General features: G+C 46.2%; 2 protein-coding genes across 7 annotated transcripts in view; both read left to right on the forward strand.

Moving 5' to 3' along the window:
* Positions 1–18,555, forward strand: part of RIPOR2 (RHO family interacting cell polarization regulator 2) — a 232,957-nt gene extending 214,402 nt beyond the window's left edge. For 3 of the 6 annotated variants that reach the window (XM_023253604.2, XM_045057050.1, XM_045057052.1), the window contains 5 exons: positions 61–219; positions 2,480–2,682; positions 7,916–7,999; positions 12,022–12,112; positions 14,319–15,255. In XM_023253604.2, the coding sequence (XP_023109372.2) occupies positions 61–219; positions 2,480–2,682; positions 7,916–7,999; positions 12,022–12,112; positions 14,319–14,512 (731 nt within the window). In that variant the 3' untranslated portion in view covers positions 14,513–15,255. Of the gene's footprint in view, positions 1–60; positions 220–2,479; positions 2,683–7,915; positions 8,000–12,021; positions 12,113–14,318; positions 15,256–16,806 lie in introns of those variants that run through there. The other 3 variants (XM_023253612.2, XM_023253608.2, XM_045057051.1) reach the window with 2 other exon arrangements.
* Positions 18,556–21,807: 3,252 nt separating this feature from the next.
* On the forward strand, positions 21,808–25,626 carry ARMH2 (armadillo like helical domain containing 2). The gene is made up of 2 exons (XM_006931403.4): positions 21,808–22,819; positions 25,136–25,626. Exons 1-2 carry the CDS (start codon positions 22,555–22,557, stop codon positions 25,561–25,563), a joined length of 693 nt encoding a protein of 230 aa, XP_006931465.2. The 5' UTR covers positions 21,808–22,554; the 3' UTR covers positions 25,564–25,626.
* Positions 25,627–25,668: the final 42 nt, after the last annotated feature.

Consider the following 25,668-nt stretch of genomic DNA (forward strand, 5'->3'; position numbering starts at 1 on the left):
GTGGAATGAATGAGTGCTCGTGGCGGTTCAAAGCCTCTTTGTGTTTCTCCTTCCAAACAGTGTTTCGAACCCTGGTGTCCCAAATCCTGGACCAGGCTGAGCCTCTGCTCCCCTCCAGCCTCTCTTCGGAAGTCATCACCGTTTTCCAGTATTACGGTTACTTCACCAGCCACGGTGTGAGCGACCTAGAGAGCTACTTGAACCAGCTGGCCAAGCAAGGTGGGACGTGTTCTTTCGTTGCACCGTGTGGTGGCTCCATTTGGAGTGAGCTCTGGTCTTTTCAGTCATAGTTTTTAGGGCTGGTAACCATTTCTTCCCCCAAGTCAACAGCTGGGATGAGATCAGCCTTTTCAACGACTTCTGGACCCCTAACAGTAGTGAGCCTCTTGGCAATGAACCAGGGGTGTACCGAGAGCATCCTGATCACGCAGCAAGGATACGACATTGACCAGAAGCTGACTTAATGATGTAATTTCTTCACGAATGTATTTGCCGTTTGTGGGATCGAGCCTACAGGCAGTACTGTGTTACGTTGCCCTTTTTGGAGGCACTTTCATAACAGTCCACAATGGGATTCACGAGAAGGCAGATGGGGCGACATGTTGGTCAGGAAAGGAGATGGAAAACCACGTCTCGGGCTGTGTCTCCGGGGAGGTTGCAGAACGGGCACCAGCACCGCAGGGTGGCCTGAAGTTCATGATTGCCTTGCTTCTCGCGTGGTGTCACATGCTAAAAATAAAATAAGCAGCTGCAATGAGAGGAAACCTCTTTGGGGGCGGAGCCAGGCAGCGAGGGGCTGGGTTCTGGCTCCCCAGTCTGTGCTCTGTAAATCCACCCAGACTTCACCGCTGCCGGTGAAAGGGGGTGGGATTGCAGTGTGTTCTTTAGGGGTAGACGGGTTGGCTCAGCACCAGACTTAGCCCTTCCCTCCAGAGCGCTAAACCCTGCACTGACAGGTCCGTCACAGAGCTCACATCCCAGTGAGAAGACGCACTTTCTCCCCCCAACCCGGTGCCTAAGCCAGCCCGAACACAGGAGAGTCTGTGTAGCCCTCATGATGAGTAAATGCTGGTCCAGAGTTCTAGAAGGAGAACCGAGGCGGGAGACCACAGGATCTCACTTGAGGACAGTCTTCCTATCTTCTCTAAGTTTGTCACTGTCTCTAAAGCAGTTTTCTGAGTAGATTTCTCTACTGTTCAAATGACATCAGTAGCAGCTGACATCCCTGAGCCCCCCGCCAACGGTCCCGGGGAAGGCGTACCTACTTACTAGTAGGAGTGGAGGAGGACTGTGGAGAAACCCGAACCCTGTACATGTCTTTTTTCTTCTTCTTCTTCCTTTAAATAAGAAAAAGGCCCTCATTAAAAAAAAAGACTAGAAAACAAAAAAGTACACCTAAAAATATTCAAATCACCTACTATCTTACTTTTAAAATTTAATGTATTTTTGGTTGGATATACATGGATTTGACATTTCAAAGCTGTGATGACCTATTATAAAGCATTCGGTCCTAGCTTTTGTTTGATATTATATCCCATGTTATTCTTTGAAAGTTTTTTTAGTTTTGTAGTATCCCTGCATTTGGGTGCATGCGAATATAGTTGATTATTGTTGAACAGTTAGGTTGTTTTCCATGATTTGTTTGTTCCATTTTTATACATAATACTGTCTCAAGACCTTATGCTGTGGCATTTATTTAAAAAGCAGTGAAATGACCACAACATCCCCAGCAGCAGAAATAGGAAATTAAAGCCAAAAAAAAAATCTCAAAAATTCACTAACGTGTCCATTGAATAGTGGATGCTGTCTACTGATGGATCGTGAATTTTAGGTTATCATTTCCCATCTGTACTGACCAGATACACTCTTATCCTAATGTTTCAGTGACTAATAGATGCCTGCACCGGGTACTTTATGAGGGATCAGAATATAGTCCTTGGTCATGGAACATCGTCAGTTTGTCCCAATGGGACTCAGAATTTTATTTTTTATCATATCATCTCCATATTCCAGCCAACCAGCTGGATTTCTCCATCCGGGCCCAGGTGCCCGAGTGCAGACAGAGAGAACATCAAGCTGGGGTCACTCGGGGCCAGGGGATTGCCAGACGGGTATGGCTAAAAGATCGGCAACAGAGTTGGCTCTCATCGGGAAGATTTTACTTGTAGTAAACTACAGTTTACTTGTAGTTCCTTCGCTGTATATTTTTACATTTGACTATTTAATTCATCTAGAAGTTATTTTAGCGGCCGTACAAGATGGAGATCTGCCTTCGCTACTCCCTATTAAGGTTTGCCATTTACCATAATAGAGTTACTAGAATCATGCCCTTTTCTCACTAACTGAAAACATCACCTTCGTCGTATGCTGACTTTGCGTACTTGGGTCTGTTATTACATGTATACTTGAGTCGTATATTTTTAGTGAGTGTGTTACCTTACGATCAGAAAGTGAACTCTGCTTTCTTTTCACTCGCTAGTTTCCTTGATTCAGACCCTGCAGTCGCTGAGAGATGAGAAACTGCTCCAGGCCATGAGTGACCTTGCACCCGGCAGCCTCTCAGCCCAGCAGGAAGTACTCGGGACTCTGGCTGTGCTGCTGACTGGCGATGACCAGGAAGCCCGTGAGGCTGTGATGCTGTACTTGACCGCAGCCTCCAGAAACGAGCACTTCAGGGAAAAGGTAAAGCCCCAAACCACGGACATCAAGCCAGAAGCTTCTTTAATTTTCTATCATTTACTATTAATATTTTGCCAAATGTTTCTTATAAAAAAAATAATTTTCTTTTGCCTATTAATAATACATACCCTGTAACACAATTTAAACTACAAAATATACTGTAAATATTTTAGTGCCCATAAGTCCAGCCCCCAGAGAAAACTGTTAGGGATTTGGTGTACATTCCTTCTAATGTTCTTCTATGCATATGCTAACGTCTATAATTATTTTTTTCTTTTTTGTTAATATTTATTTATTTTTGAGAGAGAGACAGAGTGTGAGCAGGGGAGGGGCAGAGAGAGAGGGAGACACAGAATCCGAAGCAGGCTCCAGGCTCCGAGCTGTCAGCACAGAGCCCAACACGGGGCTCGAACTCACGGAGTGCAAAATCATGACCTCAGCCGAAGTGGGACGCTTAACCGACTGAGCCACCCAGGCGCCCCTATAATTATTTTTTTTTCTTAAATGAGATCACACTGTTCTGTTGCATAACTGAGTTTTTAAATGTAATAGATCATGGTTATTTTCCTTGTTAGAACATGTTGATCTACTTCATTCTATTTGAGGGGTTAATGTGCATCTCAGGGTATGGATACTCTATAATTTATTTTCTTGTTCCATACTGATGGGCCTTTGTGGAGATCCCAACTCTGAAAAATATCATGATGAGCATACAGGCACACACCGTTTGTGACTTGGCATCGGTCATCAAACCATTGAGTCAAAGAACAAGAATATTTTTAATTTCGAAAGCCATCACTCCTTTTTGCCAGAGGAGAGGAGGTTGACCCCTCCGTGGCTTTAATTCAGTACCAGCCGGGTGTAACAGGCATTGGCAATTCAAGCACACGGGGGCCCCGTACAGACAGCAGCTCGGTCCCCTTTATAATCTGAACAGTTGTTCTAAAAATCAGCTCATGCCCACCCTCAGATCAGCTCAGTAAAATCAAAGTTGGCCCCTTCTTGTCCTGGGAAAGGTCAAATGTTGACAGCTGAGAAGAACTTAACTTCTCTGAGGTGTCAGCTAAGCTGGGGAATGGTGGGATGTTTGTGTCTCCACAAGACCTTCCATTCTAAGGTCATCTGGGCCCAAGAGCAGGGACTTCATGTTCTTCTTTCCTACAAAGCTCCAGTCTTTTACTGGGATTTGCTCAACAGGCTGTTCTATGGGCCAATCATCCTCACTCTACTGAAGAGAGGAGGAAAATTAAAGGCGTGTGACCGCTGCTGGTAGCAGCCTATACAGACACAGTCTTCTGTGCGTGGGATCATGGTGCCCTTTGGTCATGACAAGTGCCCTTTGGTCATGACAAGGACCCATGGTCTAGCGTCTCCTTAGATAAAGGCAGCCTGGGGCACCTGGGCGTCTCAGTCGGTTGGGCATCCAACTCTTGATTTCGGCTCAGGTCATGATCTCACGGTCCATAGGATGGAGCCCCCCCATCAGACTCTGTGCTAACGGCGTGGACCCTGTGTGGGATTCTCTCCTCCTCTCTCTGCCTCTCCCCCACTCGCTCTCTCAGTTTTATAATAAATAGATAAACGTCAAAAATTTTAAAACAACACAGAAAACAGTAGCAACCACAGCAGTTACAACACAGCCCTTCTTTGGCTCTTCTGTGTGCACCTTCTACTTTTAGGGCACATGCCACTGGTCACATGCTCTCTCTTTATTCCAGTTCAGCTCTCATTGTCATGCCCTTGGATTCGTTTTCCACGAAAGAGTGTCCCCTTGCAGATGGCTTAGACGACACACTAGTTAAGAAGCTAGAAACTTAGGTACCACCTAGAAATGTTGGACCCACCGTGCCCAAACCTTGAGTTCTTTCCATTTTTTCTTGTATGAAATAGCAAACGTTGGCACATTAATTCTGTACTCACATGTGAAGGGCTAAAGCAAATATAAAAATACCTAGGTGAGAGCTGGTGTTTCTATAAATCTTGAACCTTTGAAAACCCGTAGCTACTGAAACTAAAAGTTGTAGGTTGGTTCACTTCTGCTCCCCCACCCCAAACAAGTAGAAGATGTCCATTCTTTCCAGTTGTACCGTTGTGTTAGGATGTTGTTTCTCCAATCATCTGGGACTTGCCAGAGGAGATGCTCGCTGTCCTGTTCAGTGTCAGGGACTTCTTGCTTAACAGCACACCTTCTCTTGGCTTCTTAGAACTCCTACCAATTGTGGGGCACCTGGGTGGCTCAGTCGGTTAAACGTCCGACTTCAGTTCCGGTCACGATCTCATGGTTTGTGGGTTTGAGCCCCACGTTGGGCTCTGCGCTGACAGCTCAGAGCCTCGAGCCTGCTTTGGATTCTGTGTCTCCCTTTCTCTCTGCCCCTCCCCTGCTTGTGCTCTGTCTCTCTCTCTCTCTCTCTCTCTCTCTCTCTCTCTCTCTCTCAAGAATAAACATTAAAAAAAATAACTCTTATCGATCCAAATGTCACAGCAGCCACCTCTTCTTGGGCCACTGCTCAAACCCAAGTGAGCAAGATGCTGCTTACGTGTCCTGTGAGATGGTATATCTCTGCAAGGCACAGAGAAATGCCAGATGCTTTCTCAGGCCGGGGAACAGCGCCCAGTTCCCACTCAAGCCAGCAGAGTTACGGGCTTCATGCTCACAGGGACAGTGTGGTCCAGAAGTCCCATCTACAGATCCTGTTCCTGGGGCACCTGGGTGGCTCAGCCGGTTAAGCGTTCGACTCTTGGCTTGCGCTCAGGTCATGATCTCACGGTTTGTGGGTTCAAGCCCCACGTCAGGCTGTGTGCTGACAGCTCAGAGCCTGGAGCCTGCTTCGGATTCTGTGTCTCCCTCTCTGCCCTTCCTCTGCTCGTGGCTTGTGCTCTCTCTCTCTCTCTCTCTCTCTCTCTCACTCTCTCAAAAATGAATAAACATTGAAAAAAAATTTTAAAACAAAACAAAACAAAGATCCCATTACCAGCGGTGGACTGACCGGGCCCATATGCAGCATTTCATCCCTCTTGAGTCAGTGTCATGCAAACATGCCGGAGAGGAAGAACCATTTAAGTTGTTTTTGGCCAGTTAAGCCTTGGAATGTATGCTTTGCACAACGGGTTAAACTTTGGTTAGGTGGTTAAAGCTTGGAAGCTCTTAGGAGGGGTACAGGAGGGAAATGGACGGGGAAAATGGAGAAGCATCATGTGCTAAAGTTCATCCACTTTACAATTTTCACAAGGGCTGGCCCTGGAGGTCAAAAACCAATTGATGATAACTATGCAAAAGCCTAAGTGAAATGGGACATTTAATATGATTATTACTCACAACAGCCAAAAAGTGGAAACAGTCCAAATGTCTATCGGCTGACGAGTGCGCAAAATGTGATCTGTCCCTACAGAGGAATATGATGCAACACACAAGGAATTCTGACTCGTGCTGGAGGAACCTTGAACACATCTGGCTAGTGAAAGTGCAAGACGTAAAAGGCCACATGTTATGTGATTCCGTTCCCGCAAAATGTCCAGACTAGGGAAATGCAGAGAGAGAGAGAGGGATCAGTGGTTGCCAGGAACTAGAGGGAGGAGACCAGGGGAATGACTGCCCAAGGGTACAGGATTTCTTTTTAGAGTCATGGAAATGATCTGGTCCCTTTCTCTTAGTACCAACTAAAAATAAACTTTATTACTAAAAAAAAAAAAAAGGAAAAAGAAAATGATCTGGAATTAGGTAGTAGTGATGGTTTGTGAGTGTATGAAAAACCACTGGGCCATACACTTTCAAGGGTGAATATTATGGTATGTGAATTGTATCTCCATATTTTTTTAAGGGTGGGGCTGTTCTTGGGGCGCCTGGGTGGCTCAGTCGGTTGAGCGTCTGACTTCGGCTCAGGTCGTGATCTCACGATCCGTGAGTTCAAGCCCCGCGTCGGGCTCTGTGCTGACGGCTCAGAGCCTGGAGCCTGCTTCAGATTCTGTGTCTCCCTCTCTCTCTGACCCTCCCCTGTTCATGCTCTGTCTCTCTCTGTCTCAAAAATAAATAAACGTTAAAAAAAATTTAAGGGTGGGGCTGTTGTCCAGCACTGAGAAACTAGGCTGTGTCTCATCACAAGTGGGAGGGACCACCACAGTGCTAGGTGCCATCCCATGAGCAAACACATCAGCAGGTGTTTGGTTACACTTTCAAGCTCTTTCATCCAGGCATGATGGTGGCACCAGAGTTGATGGGTGCTCACTAAGCGCAGGGTATCATTCTAGGTGCTGTAAGGAATCAAATAAGATTAAAAACCAAAAAATCCAAGATCTTCATCTTTTAGGGAGCTTCAACAGACATGGAGTCACTGTTGTATCTCCTACAAACAAATACATGAATACGCAGATGTATATGAGAATAACAGTAACGCTACAGCTCTGTTTATCGAGGCCTTACTTCGTGCTAAGACCGGATTTCAGTCCTTGACGTGTGTCGCCATGTGGAAGAATCAGAAAGGCCTGTGAGTGGCTTTTGATTCTACTCACTTTGCAGATTGACAGACTAAGGCACAGGAAGTTAAGTAAAATGCCAGAAGCACGCGTGAGCAAGTTGAGAGAGTAGAAATAGATATAAATACAGGCGTACATATGTGTACATACGTAATGATAATTAGGTCAACGTAAGTCACAGGAAATCAGAAAGACAGTAGAGAGCCGGTCACATAGTGGTTGGTGACGCAGGGCCTGGGTCTTAAACCAGCTTAAAAGATAATTGGGCGGGGGGGCAGCGCCTGGGTGGCTCAGTCTGTTAAGCGTCCAACTCTTAATTTTGGCTGAAATCTAACCCGTCCTTCCCGGTCCAGGTCGAGTATCATTTTCGTGCACCGTGTCCTGGCACTTTGGAAGGTGGCTTTCTTCCACGCGATTCACTTAGCGTCTCGCAGCTTCTGTGGAGACACATTCCTTCCCTACAGACCCTTCTGCAATCTTAGCACTTGCGCTAGACCTCAGGGGCTCTTGAATGCTGGAAACGTAACTTTGGACCTTCCAGCTTCATAGTCCACAGAGTCTGTGACCTGATAGAGTAATGGGTTGAATTCAGAGACAGTTCTTTTAGTAAACATGAATTGTTATGGATTTTTTTTTTTTTTTTTTGCTCTGAAGGTCATATGAAATGTCTCGTTTTATCTATAGTTTAAGTCCGGGAGTAAAAGTGATGCCTCTAAAACTGCAAACACATCAAAATGTCCTCACGGGGTCCCTCCCTCTCTTCCAGGCCTTGCTGTATTACTGTGAGGCACTGACAAAGGCAAACCCCCAGCTCCAGAAGGCAGCCTGCCTGGCCCTGAAAAGCTTGCAGGTAAGATCCAGTCTCCGAGGCCCCGGCAGTTCAGCTGTGAGCAAGTCTAGGCCAAGTGCACCCAACAGCTTTCTTCCCCTACTTGGGGGCACCTGTCTTACCTCTTTCATGGTGGGAACTGTGTATTCATTTGGGGGTCTTTTCTTAAAACTTTATTTTATTTTATTTTATTTTTATATATTTTTTAACGTTTATTTATTTTTGAGACAGAGAGAGACAGAGCATGAACGGGGGAGGGTCAGAGAGAGGGAGACACAGAATCCGAAACAGGCTCCAGGCTCTGAGCGGTCAGCACAGAGCCCGACGCGGGGCTCGAACTCATGGACCGCGAGATCGTGACCTGAGCCAAAGTCGGACGCTTAACCAACTGAGCCACCCAGGCGCCCCTAAAACTTTAATGTTTCTTTATTTCTGAGAAAGAAACAGTAAGTGGGGGAGGGGCAGAGAGAGAGAGGGAGAGAGAGGGAGAGACAGAATCCGAAGCAGGCTCCAGGCTCTGAGCTGTCACCACAGAGCCTGATGCGGGGCTCGAACCTACGAACTGAACCAACCACGAGATCATGACCTGAGCCAAGGTCAGATGCTTAATCGATTGAGCCACCCAAGCGCTCTGGGGTCTTTTCTTTAAATAGTAGCTAAATGTGACTTTGTTTCGTTAGAGTTGATAATTTTCCAAATGAAATAATTATGTGTTTCAGCAGCCCGCAGCCCAGAAATGGATAGCTTATCCCCAAAAAAGAGTTGATAGGATGATTTCGCCAGTTTTTCTTGTGTACAAGAAAGAACAGGGACAAATAAAATTTGTAAGGAAATACTGAAATTCAATGTGCCGATAAATTCCCAGATGCTTCCCCATGATCTGCTTTAACAAACAGCTCACCCTTCCTTTTTTTTTAATTTTTTAATGTTTATTCATTTTTGAGAGACAGAGAGCAAATGGGGGAGGGGCAGAGAGAGACACAGAGGATCTGAAGCAGGCTCCTCGTTAAGAGTGGAGAGCCCAATGGGGGTCTCGAACCCACAAACCCCAAGACCACAACCCAAGCTGAAGTTGGACATCCAACTGACTGAGCCACCCAGGCACCCCAGCAGCTCACCCATCTTAAGTGTGTCAGGGGGACATGTCACTGAGCAGTGACAGGGCTAAAATGTAAATGAAACAAAGGCTGAGAATTCCCAACATTAGAGACTTTGCCTTTCAGGGTGCCCAGCTGGCTCAGTCAGCAGGGTGTGCAACTTGGAGTCGTGAGTTTGAGCCCCAGGTTGACCATAGAGATTACTTAAGGAAATTAGAAGGGAGGAAGGGAGGAAGGGAGGAAGGAAAGGAGAAAGAAAGAAAGAAAGAAAGAAAGAAAGAAAGAAAGAAAGAAAGAAAGAAAAGAAAGAAAGAAAGAAAGAAAGAAAGAAAGAGGAAGGAAGGAAAGAAAGAAAGAAAGAAAGAAAGAAAGAAAGAAAGAAAGAAAGAAAGAAAGAAAGAAAGAAAGAAAGAGGAAAGAGAAGGAAAGGGGAAGAGAGGAAGAAAGAAAGAAAGGAAAGAAAGTTTGCCTTTCAGTAGGAAAGATTTAATGTTCAACCTACCTTAAATCATCAAAAATAAGACCAGTCACTTTTGAGAAAAAGATAAAGTCACACCTTCAAACTTGCTAAAATCTTGGATGGCCGCATGGGACAAGGGGCGGGACCTGTAGCCGGATGGGCATGAAGAGAGGGGTTAATACTCTCAAAAGAAGATCTCATGACCTGTGCAGAAAAACAGCTCTGGGAAATATAGCCTTCCTTGTCACTGAAAAATTCCTTGTGTGGCCAAGAGAGCCCACAGTGACTGCTGTTTATTTGAGTGGCCTCCTGGTGCCCGTGACATCTCAGAGACGATGGCTGTGACACGGAGCTAATGGAAACAAAGTCACCAGGGTACAGTGAACTGTGTCCGCGTCTGTGGATTTGCACAGTGTGAACGTGACAGTAAAAGCAACAGTTTTAACTCTAGCAGATCTCAAGTCTGAGAACCCCGATGCCTCCACTGTTCTCTTTTCTTCCAGAAAATACGATCCTTGGTGCTGGACAAAACACCTCTTTTTAAACCATCCCCAGCCTCCCAGCTCCTGAAAGGGGCTCTGGGCAGCATGGTGTGAAAAACAGTGTAGACACGGGGGTTTCATCCACCCAAACCAATCAACTCTAGCTAACCTGTCAGGGAAAACATCATCATCATCATCATCATCATCATCATTATCATTATTTTATTTTTATTGTTACTATTATTAGTAGTACTTAGTTAATGCTAGCAAGCAGAGAGCCACATTTTTCTGTTACCAAACTGGACCCAAATGAGAGATCGAGATCCTCAAACCAAGAGGCCCTCGAAGTTCGGGCCCCTCATCTGTTTCTCTGGGCTAAGAGCCTGTGGTCTGCCCGTGCGGCTCACTGCCATTGACACCTCTGTCACCGGCACCAGGGCTCTCTGCGCCTGGCTTCCTTCCACAAGGAGAATCGCCATCTCGCAATCCGGTCCCTCAGCTCGTCAGAACCTCAGCGGAAGCATTTGGGTCTGGCCGCAGGCGTGCCCCACGCGGTGGTGTCCGTGGAAACGCGGTGCTAGGCCCTCCTCTGCCTGCACGCGTCCTCTCCCGGGGGTGTCTGTCATCTTCCCCAGGCCAATGACGCCCCCCGCCCCGGTTTCCAGGCCGGGTCCTCCCTCGCTGGCACGTGTCCCGCTGGCTGCGGGGCGTCCCTGCTGGGAAGTCACCTCCGGCCGGCACCCAGCTCGCCCACCTCAGTGGGGGGTGCAGCTCGTCCGTGCCCCCCCCCCACCTCATCCTCACCCCCGACGGCCCCGCCCCGCGGACCCCACCGCCCGGCAGCCCGCTCTGCCCACCCCCATTGGAGCCGCCTTCCCGCCGGCCTCTGCCCCCGCGGAGTCCACGCCTTCCGTGCGCGCTTTCTGCTGCGGTGAGGCTGCTCTCACTAGAGCACGAGTCCCGGGCCCCGGGTAGCTCCGTGGGTCAAGGGTGAGACTCGTGATCTCAGCTCCTGTGGTGATCTCACGGTTCGTGAGTTCAAGCCCCGCATGGGGCTCCGCGCTGACGGCGCGGAGCCCGCTTGGGATTCTCGCTCTCTCCCTCTCTCTCTGCCCCTCCCCTGCTCGCTCTCTAGCTCTCTCAAAATCAATAAATAAAAGCAAAACAAAACACCCCACAAATCCCGCTTCCAAAGCTCTTATGTGGCTCTCCACGATGCTAAGGATGAAGTTCAAAGCACTTAATGTGGCTGGTAAGGCCCCTCCTTGATTGGGGTCCTGGTAGGAGGTGCTCCCCTCGCCTGGAATGTATTTCCTGCCCCACACTGCCCAACACATGCACACGTGCACGCACACACACACACACACACACACACACACACACCTACCACTTGCCCGAATGTGGTTAATTGCCCTAAGACACCGCTTCCTCTGTGAAGACTCTCCAGGTCAGACCAGATGACGTTTCCCAGCTCTGTTCTGCCCGAGCACCGTGTCCCCGCCTGTCATTGTCCCACCGTCTGTCTTTCTGCTGGACCGGAAACCCTGGGGGGTCAGGACCGAGCCCGCTCGCTGCCTGGCCGGCTGCCCGGTCCCTCGGGCGCTGATACGTGTGGGATGGACAGACACGAGGCTTCCGACCACCTGCTCTGGCTGTCCTCCCGTTGGGCACACAAGCCAAACACAGAGTCCTTAGCTGAGCACTGGGTTGGAACCAGTGAGGCGCGTGGGAAAGAGCTCGGAGAAGGGGATCCTGTTCTGGAAGGACAGGCTGGCCACTCTCCTTCCAAACGCGCGTTGTTGGAGCTCCTGCAGGTGCGCGGCCCAGGCGCCATCCCGGGAGACGAATCCCGTGCATCTTGGAGGGACGGGCGCAGAATGTGTTCCTTTAAAAGAGCCCCTCAGGAGCCGGACGCTCAGCGGGCCCGGGGAACCCTGGGCAAGACAGTACCGCCCCTGTGGCCCCGCGGTGGGTGTCACAGCACTAACGGCTCTCTCCTCGCAGGCCACCGAAAGCATTAAGATGCTGGTGACTTTGTGTCAGTGCGACACCGAGGAAATCAGAAACGTGGCCTCGGAGACCCTCTTGTCTCTCGGTGAGTTTCGCTTACACGGTTGTTTCCTTCTGGTGCTCTCCAAGGGAGCTGGGCCCAGACGGTTCGTGGGTTCGTGGGCGCCGCGGGAGCACCTTCCCCCATGTGCATGCTCACGCATGGGACGTCACACACATGGGACATCACACTCACACAGGGGACGTCATACGCGTGCTCGCATGGCATACATCACTCACGCTTACACAGGGGAGGTCACACTCACACAAGGTACATCGCACACTCGCACAGGGCACGTTACACACACACACACTATGAGGAACTGGTGGCTTCCCATCTCCCTCCAAGGCCCGGTTCTCACCGCCTGGAGCTGGGCGAGGGCTGCTCTCGGGAGCCCCGCCAGGCCGATCAGCCTGCGCTGTTTGGAGGCCAGGACGTAGACTCGAACCTAAAGCAGAGGCAGTAGTCAGGGATCCAGGGGGGCTGGCGAGCTTGGGCTGGGACTCCGGGGGCCGCGGTTGGCTGAGGCAGCAGGCACCGCGGGCACACTAGTCCCCTCCTCACCCTGCCGCGCAGGTTAGCCTCTGGTTGCCCCGCTGACCTGTGCCCAGCTGAGTCCTGACACCGGAGAAAAGAAGTGTGGTTCTTGAATACTGGAATAGCCAGATAAACCCCCCTCCCCACTTCACCTTGTAAAGGCACCTGCCTACCAGGTTTCACGCCTTTGTTCTTTCGGGGGAGTGCAGGGGGCAGAGAGAGGCTGTTCTGACCTGCATAAAAGATAGAGACAGTTGGTATTTTACTACTGCCACCGCTCTTAATGTGCAAAAACTATGCTTCTAAAAGTCCTCAAATATAATCCGGCTAATAATACTAGTTGGAAAGAGGCCACCTTGGTTTGGCTATAGTCGCTTAATAATGTAAGGCAGAAGCTCGTGGCATTTATAATCACCGTGCAAATCACATTCGTTGTTGTAGGTGTTCTTTCTTACAGTTACTGGTTTAATGACACTTCCTTCTGCTAATGAATACATCATTTGATCCACAGAAATCCAAGCCAGCACATGTTTGTTTAAAGGATAAAACAGTTATTCCTTGAGTCACCTGGGTGGCTCAGTCAGTTAAGCATCCCACTTCAGCTCAGGTCATGATCTCAGGTTCTTGAGTTCGAGCCCCACGTGGGGCTCTGTGCTGACAGCTCAGAGCCTGGAGCCTGCTTCGGATTCTGTGTCTCCTCCTCTCTCTGCCCTCCCCTGCTCATGCTCTGTCTCTCTCTGTCTCTCAGTAATAAACGTTAACAAAATTTTAAAACAAATTTGGGTAAGGGGCCCCTGGGTGCTGAGGGCGCCTCAGCTGGCTGAGCATCCGACTTTGGCTCAGGTCATGATCTCGCGGTTCGTGGGTTTGAGCCCCACATCAGGCTCAGTGCTGACAGCTCAGAGCCTGGAGCCTGCTTCGGATTCTGTGTCTCCCTCTCTGTCTCTGCCCCTCCCCTCCCCTTTTCTCTCTCTCAAAAATAAAATTAAAAACATAAAAAAAAAATTAAAAAAACAGTGATTCCTTACGGCTGCTTTAGGCATACAACTTTAATTCCCTAAACACATGCCCAGGGTATTATTAGTTTGAGCCTCTTTTATCCCATCGTGTTCTGGGCTAACACTGAGGCAAGCCAAGTGTTTGCACAGCTCAGCGACGCTTCCTTATCCAGTGTGACCCAGAGAAGCCTGTCCCCGCCAGATGTGCCCCAGGAGTCACTTCAGCGGCACAAACAGCATCTCCAGGAGCGATGGTCACACCTGCTTCACCTGCGGGGCTCCCCCCAGTCCCCATGCCCCCCTCACACCACCAGCTCATGTTCCCAACACTAGTTGCACATTGGAATCACTAAGGAGGCTCTCAAATCCACTCATGCCCGGGGTTCTACTCCCGAAGGTTCTGATTTCAGTGGGCTGGGGTGTGCCTGGGTGCTGGGACGGTTCAAAGCCCCCCAGGTGATTCTAAGATGTAACCGATGCTTGAACCCCATGTTATGAATCTCCTTTGACCTTAATACACAAACACTGGTGTGTTTTTAACTCACCCAGATGACCGAGTTGGTAATTGTGTCTGGTAGGTCCCCCTGTGATTTGGGGGCCGGTCTCTTTGTCCTAGACGGCTGCTGTGGAATTAGTGGCTTCTGTAAGTGAGGAACTGAAGGTTAACTGTATTTAATTTTGAGTCGTTACCGTTCACATGTAAATCGCCACCTGAGGCCGCTGCCCCACTGCCGTCTGCGTAGCTGTGGCCACCTACTCGTCCGGCTGGGCCTCAGACCGGTTGAAAGCACACTGCCCCATGTGCCAAAGCTCAGGCCCTTTCTCCTCCAACACCTGCCTGCTTCCCAGGGCTGTTGACAGACCAGAGGAGGGGCCAACGCAGATCAACGCCCACGGAAAACAACGTTAGAGTAAGAGGCCCGGCATCCCAGCTCTGGTTGTGTCTCTGCAGTGATGCGGGGTTACACCCGTAGAGGATTTGCTCTGTGCCGGGCACTGTTTTGAGGCGCCTGCATGAGTTAGCGCATTTAATCTTCCGAAGGACTCCACGAGGGAAAAGGGCAGTTAGTCCCATTTTGCAGAAGGGCCCATTGAGGCATAACTCACTTATGGACACCCAGACCCGGTAGGGCACCGCGATGGAATCCTGACCCACCTACACTCTGCGGGACTCTGGGGAAGGACTGCACACCTCTAAATTGGGATATAGCCATGCACACGCTAGGAACAGGCCGGGTATTCACTGGGTTCTAAATAGCGTTAGTTACCCAAGCCATTCAGGCTGTGTGCCATGGTATGAATGTGCCCAACTCTGTCTCTCTCTAAACCCCCCCCCCACCCCGCCCCGCTGTCATCACCTGGAAAGGTGCTGTGTTTAATGTTTTATATGTCAGGGTTTTGTGCAAATATTTTGTCTCAAAAAAGGATTCCACTCCAAAGCAATAAAAAAGCAAAAATTACTGAATTAGGGGAAAAAATAGCATTTGCCTCAGAAAAGTCAACAAGGCATGACAAAACAATCTACAGAAATCTCTAAAATTTGGTGGCCTTTGTCTAGAGGAGTTCGCTAAGTTCTTATAAGTGCAGGTGACTCCCTCCTTTGGTATGTGATGTATTACCGAAAAATTTAAATATACCCCTCTAAAAGACAAACTTAGTTGATTGAGAAGCTTCTGTTTCCAGAGACTACGATATATTATAAAATCCACCATTACACTGCTTTTCAAAAACTCACTGACATCAATGTATTTCTAGCGTTTCATGAATCTTTTTTTACTTTTTTTGTTAATGAGCTTCTTTTTTATTTTTAATGTTTATTATTTTTGAGAGAGAGACAGAATGTGAGCTGGGGAGGGGCAGAGAGAGGGAGACACAGAATCTAAAGCAGGCTCCAGGCTCTGAGCTGTCAGCACAGAGCCCGACACGGGGCTCGAACCCATGAACTGTGAGATCATGACCTGAGCCCAAGTGGGAAGCTTAACTGACTGAGCCACCCAGGTGTCCCTCTTAATGAACTTCTGATTGAGCACAACTCATTATTCCCAGCTTTGTCTCTCTTGTATTAAATACGTGAAAACCTGCTTCTTATCACTACTTCTCTGTGATTGTTTTCCCCGTTTCCTAATCATTGTTTTAAATAGCAAAAAAATAGAATGGAATGTTCAGATAACTTGCAAATACCTGTTGGCTGTTCGAGATGGTTCTACTGGCAGACGTGACCTAGTTACTAGCTGGTAGATGGCATCACCACATGTGTCCAAGGCCAAGGGTAATTTTTTTTAGCTAAAGTTTTTTAGCTAAAGTGTAGCTAAATTTGACTTTGATAAAAGACCCTTTAGATATGTCAATATATAATGTAAAAAAGTAAAAGCTATATCAAAGTTCAATGCCTTGAAGTCAAGGACCAGCCACTCTGAAATCTCTAACACACTTATAATCCATATGGTTTCTCAGGAAGAAATCTATGTGTGAAATTGTTGCCATTAAATGCCCCTAGGAGTTCAACTGTTCCACACCCTGACATTATTTTAGTCTCTGGCATTAACTCAAAAGTACTTGGTTGGTCTACAAAGGAAAAAAGAGACAAACCAAAAAGCCAACTCTTAACTACAGAGAACACACTGATGGTTACCAGAGGGGAGGTGGATGGGGGATGGGTGAAATAGGTGAGGGAGATTAAGAGCACACATATTGATGAGCACTGGGTAATGTATAGAATTGTTGGATCATTGTATTGTACACCAGAAACCGAAACATATAACACTGTATGTTCACTACACTGGAATTCTTTTCTTTAATCTTTATTTATTTTTGAGAGAGACAGAGCACGAGCGGGGAAGGGGCAGAGAGAGGGAGACACAGAATCCGAAGCAGGCTCCAGGCTCCGAGCTGTCAGCACAGAGCCCGACGCGGGGCTCGAACCCACGAACATGACCTGAGCCGAAGTGGGACGCCTGACCCACTGAGCCACCCAGGCGCCCCTGGAATTTTTTTTTTTTTTGAGTATAAAAAAAAAAGTTCTTGGCTCTTCTAAACATTACCTAGGAAACAACATAATTAAGAATTACAGAAGATGACTTTCCTTACTAAAGTTAACATTAGCAGATATAGCAATCCATTCCCAAACAACTGGTTTCAATTCGTTACCCTGAGTGATGAATAAGAAGGTTAAACTGGTGTTTATTTTTGATGTTCTGCGCGCAGGAGAAGATGGGCGGCTGGCGTACGAACAGCTGGACAAGTTTCCTCGAGACCGTGTTAACGCCGGAGGGCGCCATGGGGCTGAAGTTGCCACGGCCTTTTAATGAGCTCTGCCCAGCAGCCACCTTAATAAATGGCCCTGTTCATCAAGATGGTGCTGGGATTTAGCGGGCGTGTTTAAACCTTGAAGAGTTCTGCTGAGGTTGTCTGGAAACTTAACACGTCATAGATAGAAGTCAAAGTCGAGCGTCATAGTACCTATCTGCTTTTCCTTTGGCCGATAGAATCGGGCCAATATGACTCCGTAGATGACGGCGTCGGTTGCGTCTGACAATACTTGGTAGAAGCGTCCATCTTATCTCGTATGTATGGAATTTTAAAACAGCCATCTTTGTACTTTTTTGGAAGTTCTTCTCTAAGCCTAAAATCGTCACATGATACTTTGATGACTATCACACGCCTCGCGGTGTCTCCCCGTCGTGTCCTGAGGGTTGAGGGGCCCCACCAGCTACCTAATTTTACCTTAAATGCAAAGCACAAAAAAGAATTTCTTCGAATAACAGTTTGCCCGCGGAACTCGGTAAAATGACACATTGTAAGAGTTTAATTTTTTTTTTAACTTCATTTTTTTTCCAAGCCTCCATTACTTTTTCTTTTCTCCATCCTGACCATTCCCAAAGCATGTTTCCATGATGGATAAAGGACAGGTTGATGTCTAAGATGATACCTGTACTCTTTAAAAAAAAGACATTCGAAGTTGAAGCTTTTTTGAACACGAGCCATTTTTTTTTATGATACTTTTACAACAGAGGTATTTTGCTGCTAAGACAAATCAAAACAAAAACTCATGGAATCAGAAAGCTGTGATGCTCTTTGGGGTCGTAGAACTGGGCACTTGGAGGAATCTTAATGGGGCGGGAGCAGAAGGAGATTCACAAGTGGTCCTTGCTTCTACAGGAATTACCAGGAGATTAGGAGGAAGAATGTCCCGAGGGACAAGGCACGAGGGACAGTTACTGCCCCCAGAGAAATCACTCGTCACTGGGTGGGATCTCTTGGCCAAATAGTTAAAACAACAGCTCCCCTCACTGTGTCTGTATCAGGGGAGCAATTCCACTAAATAAAGTACAAGACCACTAGATAGCTCGTACTAACTAACTTTCCTTCCTCTTAAGAGTATACACGGTGGGATATGCCAAGATATCAAAATAAAATGTGTGAGTGTGATTTCAACCGTGGAATATCAACTGTATTCTGGATGTGTTCGTATCAAATACTTAGGTGTCGTTTTAAATATTTACATTTTAGCAAGACCTTTAAGAACAACTCTTAATCCATTTTAAAGTAAGAATTGTTTGCCAGACTTCCTGGCGAATAGTTCTTTCAACTGTGAAGTTATAATGTGTATATATATTTGTATATTTATAAATATTATATATATGCATATATCCTTCGTTTTAAAGGTACATTGTACAGTCTGTAGGTTAGCATGTATAGTCTGTAGCCTATGGTCTCTGTTAGATGGTTGATTCTTTTTGTAGAAAGTCAAATCACAAATGTTACAGAGTTTTTTGTTAGTTTTGTTTTCGTTTTCTAATTTTTTGAACATTGCATGAGTAATTAATTACGTACTTTTGTATTCATTTCTGCATTTTATTTTCACTCAGAGGGGGTGCCTTTAGTCTCGTGGCATTTGTGTCCATCACTCTTTCAATCATGTAAGTTAAAATAAAAATTATTTTTGAATTGTTACTCTTATGCACAGAGTCTGCTCTGTTTTTCACATGCCCTTCTTAAGCCGGCGTTTCTACAGCACAGGGTGCCTCATTTCGCAACTTGAATTTCTCATCTTGAAATTCCTTCACTTGTAAATGAAGATAATAATGTTTACCTCTCAATTTGTTGTAAAGCTAATTGGAGGAAAAGAGCTGTGTTTCAGAATTGTGGTATCCGTGAGCAGAGACCACGAGCCCCTTGAGGATGCTAAGAGCCTTCATTTGTGTGTTCCCAGCCCACACCCCACCCGTGTCATCACAGAGGAGCCCCCAGCATTCAGCTGGGAGAGTATTCACCCACTGACGCTATTAAATACCAGTGATTCCTTTAACTGAGTCAGCAGGAAAAAGTTTCTCCTACAAGGAAGGTTTATTGCTGTACTGTTTAACTGAATTGTCTTCCTTAACTTTACAAGATGGTAAAGGAAAACTGTAAACCCCAACCCGGCAGAAAACACCAGCACTTCTTACTGTATTCGAAAAGCAAATTAGTCAAATAGAAAGAGAAATATTTTTATCCCTGAAATTTTCCTGGAGATAATATCTCTTATTAATATTCTCTTGATTTTGAGAAATTCTAAGTATGATTTGTGTGAGAAACAAATTGTTTGCTACAAACCTGATCTCTAACTTCTCATTTATTCAACAAGTTTTGTTTGTTTATTTGGATACTTACTATGAATAAGGTATATACTGGGGACTGTTCTTTTTTTTTTTTTTTTAATTGTTTTAGTGTTTATTTATTTTTGAGCAAGAGAGAGAGAGAGAGAGCACGAGTCGGGGAGGGGTAGAGAGAGAGGGAGACACAGAATTTGAATCAGGGTCCAGGCTCTGAGCTGTCAGCACAGAGCCCAATGCGGGGCTCAAACCCATGAATGGTGAGACCATGACCTGAGCCGAAGTCAGCCATTTAACCGACTGAGCCACCCAGGCGCCCCCTGGGGACTGTTCTTGACACTGCAGATACAGCAGTGAAGAGAAAAAAAAAAAAAAAAAAAATCTCTGCCCTCACAGGGCTCATATTCTGGTGAGGGAAAGACAAGACAGGGAAGGCGATCATAATTGTGCAAGGTTGGGGAAGGGAGAAGTGACATGACAAAGGTCACAAGTTTGAAGAGGGTGTTCGAGGAAGGCCTAATAGAAAATTACATTTGAGCAGCGACCTGAGGAACTGAGGGGTGACCCACGTGAATATCTCCGGGAAGAAGAGGTAACAATAAGTACAATGGCCTTGAAGAGGAGCCATGCTTGGGGTTTTAGATTTTACTAGCAGGCACAGTTTATTTTTAATTTTTTTTCTAATAGATTTTAAAAAGTAAAAAAAATAGGGGAAGTTAAAGAATACATTTTGGGGGGCGTCTAGGTGACTCTGTCGGTTAAGCAACCAACTCTTGATTTCGGCTCAGGTCAGGATCTCACGGTTGGTGAGTTTGAGCCCCTGCACTGGGCTCCACACCGATGATGCAGTCTGCTTGAGATTCTCTCTCTCTCTCTCTCTCTCTCCCCTTCTCTCTGCCCCTTCCCCTATGACATCATGACCTGAGCCAAAATCAAGAGTTGGACACTTAACTGAGCCACCCAGGCACCTTCATTCTTTTTTTTTTCTCATACTAAGTCTTCGAAATCTAGTATGTAGTTTATACTTACAGCACAGCTCAATTCAGATTAGTCACATTCACGTGCTCCAAAGCTACATGTGGCTGTCGTGCTGGCCAACACATGTCCATGATTCCCAGTTGTCCCACTAATAATCCTTTATAGCCTTCACATGCATATGCACGTGCTCGCATACCCACATGCACAGGTGCTCACATACACGCATGCACACGCATATGGATACAGGGTTCCAACCATGGATTACATGTTTAGTTGTCATGTCTCTTTAAGGCTCTTCTCACAACAGTAGCCACTCCCCCTTTCCTTGAGCTTCCGTATCTTGATATATTTGAAGAGTACAGGCAGGTACACTTTGTAGAAAGCAAGAAAAGAACTGTAGGGCAGTCTCCTTGAGTGGGACAAGTCATGAAATGTACTGTAGGAATGGAGAGGGACCCGCGGTCCAAATTTCTACGTTGACAGTAGAGCATTGTCGATAAGTTGGAAATGAGATGCGAGACCAATTAAAGCCAAGGATAAATCCAAAAATTTCAACCTGAACTGCTGGAAGGATCGGGGTGCCCTCTTCCGAGACAGAGAACCTGAGCAGCAGCTGGCTTAGAGAGGAAATGCACGAATTCTGATTTGGACATGTTATATTTGAGAAGCCACATAGACATCCAAATGGATGGCTGTCAAGTTGGTGACTGAATGTGTTTGGAGTCCAGGTGAGAAATCTAGTTAAGAATACAAAACTGGGGAGGGGGGCGCCTGGCTGCCTCAGTTGGTGGGAGCATGTGACTCTTAATCTCAGGGCTGTGAGTTCAAGCCCCATGTTGGTTGTAGAGATTACTCAAAAAATAAAATGTTAAATATGAGACGCCTGGGTGACTCAGTCAGTTGAGTATCTCTCGATCTCGGCTTAGGTCATGATCTAATGTTCATGAGTTTGAACCCCACCTCGGGCTCTGAGCTGACAGCATGGAGCCTGCTTGGAATTCACTCTCCCTCTCTCACTGCCCCTACCCTATCCATTCTCTCTCTCTTTCTCTCTCTCTCTCTCTCAAAATAAATAAATAAAAATTTTTAAAATAAAATATTAAAATATATTTGTGTGTGACGGAACAGTCTTGGAACACCCCAATATTTGGAGGTCATAGAAGAGGAACCAGCAAAGGAAAATGGAGGGTGGCAAGCAAGAGAAAAATCAAGTGTGACATCTTAGAAGCTATTCCCTAGGTGAATTGAGTGTTTCAAGGAAAAAGGAGTATCCAATGCTGAGGACTGAGAATTGGACTCAGCAGAATGAAGGTCATCAGTGAGCCTGAAGATTCATGGGTTTGAAATCCATCTTTGGAGTCATCCAAGAGACAATAGTAGAATATTTGAAACACTAAGAATGGCAACTCTTTGAAAAGTTTTTGGCGCCTGGGTGGTCAGTCGGTTGAGCATCTGACTTCAGCTCAGGTCATGATCTCACAGTTCATGGGTTCGAGCCCTGTGTCGGGCTCTGTGCTGATGGCTCAGAGCCTGGAGCCTGCTTCAGATTCTGTGTCTCCCTCTCTCTCTGTCCCTCCCCTGGTCACGCTCTGTCTCTCTCTCAAAAATAAACATTTAAAAAAGAAAAGTTTTTGTATAAACAGGAACAGAGCCATAACTTGGTGGAGGGGTTCTATGAGGTCAAGAGAGTGTTTTATTTTTTTAATGAGAACAAGTACAGCCTGCTTGTTGATGTGAAAAGGATCCAGTCAACATGGAAAACTTAGTTAAGGCAAGAGAAGAACTGTAGGGCAATCTCCTTGAGTGGGACAAGTCACGAAATGTACTGCCAGGAATGGAGAAGGGTCCATAACAACAGGACAGTTGGAGTATATCTGCATGGATGGAGATAGGTGGACGCAATGAAGGCAACCATGCCTTCCACTGACTGCTTCTATTTTCTCAGCAAAATAGGACCAACATAGGAAATCCATGATGTGGAGGAAAACTCTGATTCCGTGACAAATAAGCAGAATAGCCACAATGCTATGAAAGGAAATTCAGGATGTGTTGGAATAAGCCAAGTAGAACAGGCAAGTTCCCGTAGATCCTGTGCAAGCAAAGGGACAAGGGTAGGAACACTCCTGGCGTATGTGAGGAGAAGCCAGTGTGGTCAACGCTGAGATTCCGTGCACCAGAGGCGTGTAAGTGAACTTGATTTGACTGAAATTGTAGAAGGCCTTCGATGGCGGCCTGAAGAATTTAGGCCTCCATTGCTTGCCCCTGATTTGTGTATTCCATTCTCCAGTGTCGCTAAGAGATGCATTCCAGAGTTCTAGACTGTTGACTTCAGCTGCCACAACACAAGGATAACTGAAGCACCACTGGCCTTTTTCATACGATGTCTAAGGCACATACTTATTATGTGCAATTTTCAACTCAGATCTACCAGTATTTTGTGGGGCTGTATCAGCGCCTCCAGAAGTTCTGGAATGTCACTGTTAGGCGCCTTTTCGTTAAGAAGAAGGAAGAAGACATCCCTTCGGTTGAGAGTATTTTTCACAAAGAAAAATTCGTGGTGCTTGGTCGTGTATTGAAGAATCAATCTCTAGCCATTGAGAAGAGGGCTCAGGCTGCATATAGAATCGGACTGTTGGCCTTCACAGGTACGGACTTATTTTTTATTTATTTTATTTATTTTTAGTGTTTATTCATTTCTGAGAGACAGAGCGTGAGCAGGGGAGGGGCAGAGAGAGAGGGAGACACAGAATCTGAAGCAGGCTCCAGGCTCTGAGCCGTCAGCACAAGGGGCTGGAACTCACGAGTCACGAGATCATGACCTGAGGCACTGAGCCACCCAGGAGCCCCATGCTGGTACTGATTTAACCAGCTGTGCTAATGTAGGTCTTTCAAAATCTTCTGCTTGTTATAATGCTGTAAGTTAGGGATTTTCATAGCTCTGATCTTAAAATTCCAATAACATTCCCTTTGCCTAAATTTTTAGTTTTTTGTCTTTGTACCACCAAAGATACTTACTAATCATTTTCTCCTCAAGGATCTCATGTTTTAAAATAATGTGTCCATCCACTAGATTCTACTCCTGAAATCATTATTGCACTATATGCTAACTTAGATGTAAATTTAAAAAGTAATTAATTTTAATTTTAATTTAAAAAAGAATGTCCATCAAATAAATTACTCAGTAAGAACTTTCCCACTTTTATTAAAAACAACTGTACTGAAATTGCCTACCAAAGTTCTCATTATTATTTAAAAAATAAAATATCTAAACCGACTTGATATAATTCCAACTTAGTGATATGATTCCAACACAGAATAATACCAGTTGATATTTTATTTTTATTTTATTAATGTTTATTTGTATTAGAGAGAGAAAGCAGGAGAGAGGTTGGGGGGTGGGGGGGGGGGCGGAGACACAGAATCTGAAGCAGGCTCCAGGCTCTGAGCTGTCAGCACAGAGCTGACATAGGGCTCGAACCCACAAACTGTGAGATCACGACCTGAGCCGAAGTCGGACACTTAACCGACTGAGCCACCCAGGCGCCCCTATTTTTTATCTTGCAAAAATGCATTACACAGAAACTACCTTAGAAAAATCATTAAAAGCCTAATAAGGCTGTTAAAACACCTATCAGGAAGGCACTTGGGGCATCAGTGAAAAGCAACCGTGAATGTATATTTGGCCAGAAAATTACATGGTAAACTGCTCAAACACACACCACTCTAATGATTATCAGGTTTAAACTCCCTCCACTTTTTTTGTTCCAATAAATTTCGGGATATGCAGTGAAATTTTATACATAATCTTCAACAACACGTCTCTTGATTAGAAGCTCTGGTAGCTATAAGTATCATAGATGACTGATCTCTTTTTTAATGGGTTGCCTAGATGTAATTTGATAGACTAAATTTTTCAAAGAATGGCGTCCGTGAGAGAAAACATTTACCGTTTTCAAGAACCAAGGGGTCCGAGGTGCCAGGATGGGTGAGAACCAGTGGCACGGAGCTAGAAAGAAGCTGGAGGATTCCCATGTGAAGGAAGGATAAATGGCACCCACCACTTCACTTGAGAAAGTTCCCTGTAGAGCTCTGTTCACCATTTGGGGGAAGAGCTGGCTGGTTATAAAAGAGTCAGAATTCTTTAACTTGATGGTATGTAACCTCAGTCTTAGTTATACTTGTAGAAGGCAGGGAAAGAGCCTATGCCCAGGCTTCAGCTAAAGCTTTAACATTGGCTAGAACATCCTTGGGTCCACGGGACTGTGGGAGTGCCGCTAAGAGAAATCCAAGCCAGGTCAAAACCCCAGTGGCTAGAATCTGGCCAAGTATGCCAGCTACTCCTCACCACCTGAGTAGTCTTCGTCCAGTGTTTTCTTGGCCAGTACCTTCTTAGGGTTTGAGATTTGAACTCGGGCAATCTGGGGTTCCAGTATACGAGGAAAGTAGAGACTGGGTTCAGGTGGGGTCAGTCTGGGAACCAGGTTGGGTTCCCAAGCAAGAGCAATCTTATAAGGTCACGTTGGTTCCAGATCTGCAAGAGTCGGGCTGAGAAATGAGACATCAGAGAGAACAGGACAGCAAGGGAGGGCTCTTGAAAAACCTCTCTTACGAGTTACACCCTGGCTTTGCAGGGCAGTGTTTTGGTTTTCCGTTTGTTTGCTCTGTTCATCTTGAAGTACGGACTCCTGACACCTACTCAAGTAGGTGCTTGAATAAAAGAGCCAGGGAGGAGACTTTGACAGGCGGGGAACTTCCAGTCCCTTTCGTGTTTTGTGCTTATCAACATACTTTTTCCTGTTCACAGCAGCACACCAGGAGGGGGTGGGGGGGAAGGAAAAGGAAAATTCAGAGCATCCGAAGTGTCAGTATACAGCAAAAGGAATATGGACACATCAGCACTCAAATGTCACCAGCTCCTAGATACACCAAATACTTCTGAAATGCAAATACTTATTTTCCAGGAGGACCCACCGCTGGGAAATACGCCACTGAGCACATAAAAGAAGTGGCCAGTTTGTTACAAAATCACCAGCTGGCGCCGAAAGTAAAGATTCTGCTGCTCCAGAGTATAGCCTGCTGGTGTTACTTAAATCCTACCAGCCAGAGGAAAGCCAAGAATTTCAAGTTTATCCCTATCCTCGTGAGGATTGTTGAGTACAGAGTCGATTCTGTCATCAAAACTGAAATCAACAAACACCTCCTTGTTAAATTTTGGGCTTGCTACGTTCTCTCTGTCATGACCTGCAATAATGTGTCCTGCGTAAAGGAGCTTAGAGACTTAGGTAGTCTGAAATATCATTTGCAAATACTGGCGGCTGAGAATTGGTCTGGGTGGCCTGAGAATTTTGCAGAGGTGCTATATTTCCTCATCGGTTTCCACAGGAATTAATTTGTCCAAGGGCAGCTACCGTTGCATTAACCCGGAAAACTGAAATAAACAATAACAAGTCGAGATAGTACTCTAAAGTGTTTTCTTTTAGGCAGTTGAAAAATT

Source organism: Felis catus, chromosome B2, assembly GCF_018350175.1.
Source record: "Felis catus isolate Fca126 chromosome B2, F.catus_Fca126_mat1.0, whole genome shotgun sequence".
Lineage (NCBI taxonomy): Eukaryota > Metazoa > Chordata > Mammalia > Carnivora > Felidae > Felis > Felis catus.

What these genes read in the sequence shown, in the direction of transcription:
- ARMH2 (XM_006931403.4), top strand. Translation starts at nt 22,555, where the DNA reads ATGTCTAAGGCACATACTTATTATGTGCAATTTTCAACTCAGATCTAC. An exon ending in CGGACTGTTGGCCTTCACAG is followed by an intron (nt 22,820 to 25,135) that starts GTACGGACTTAT and finishes CTTATTTTCCAG; the next exon opens with GAGGACCCACCGCTGGGAAA.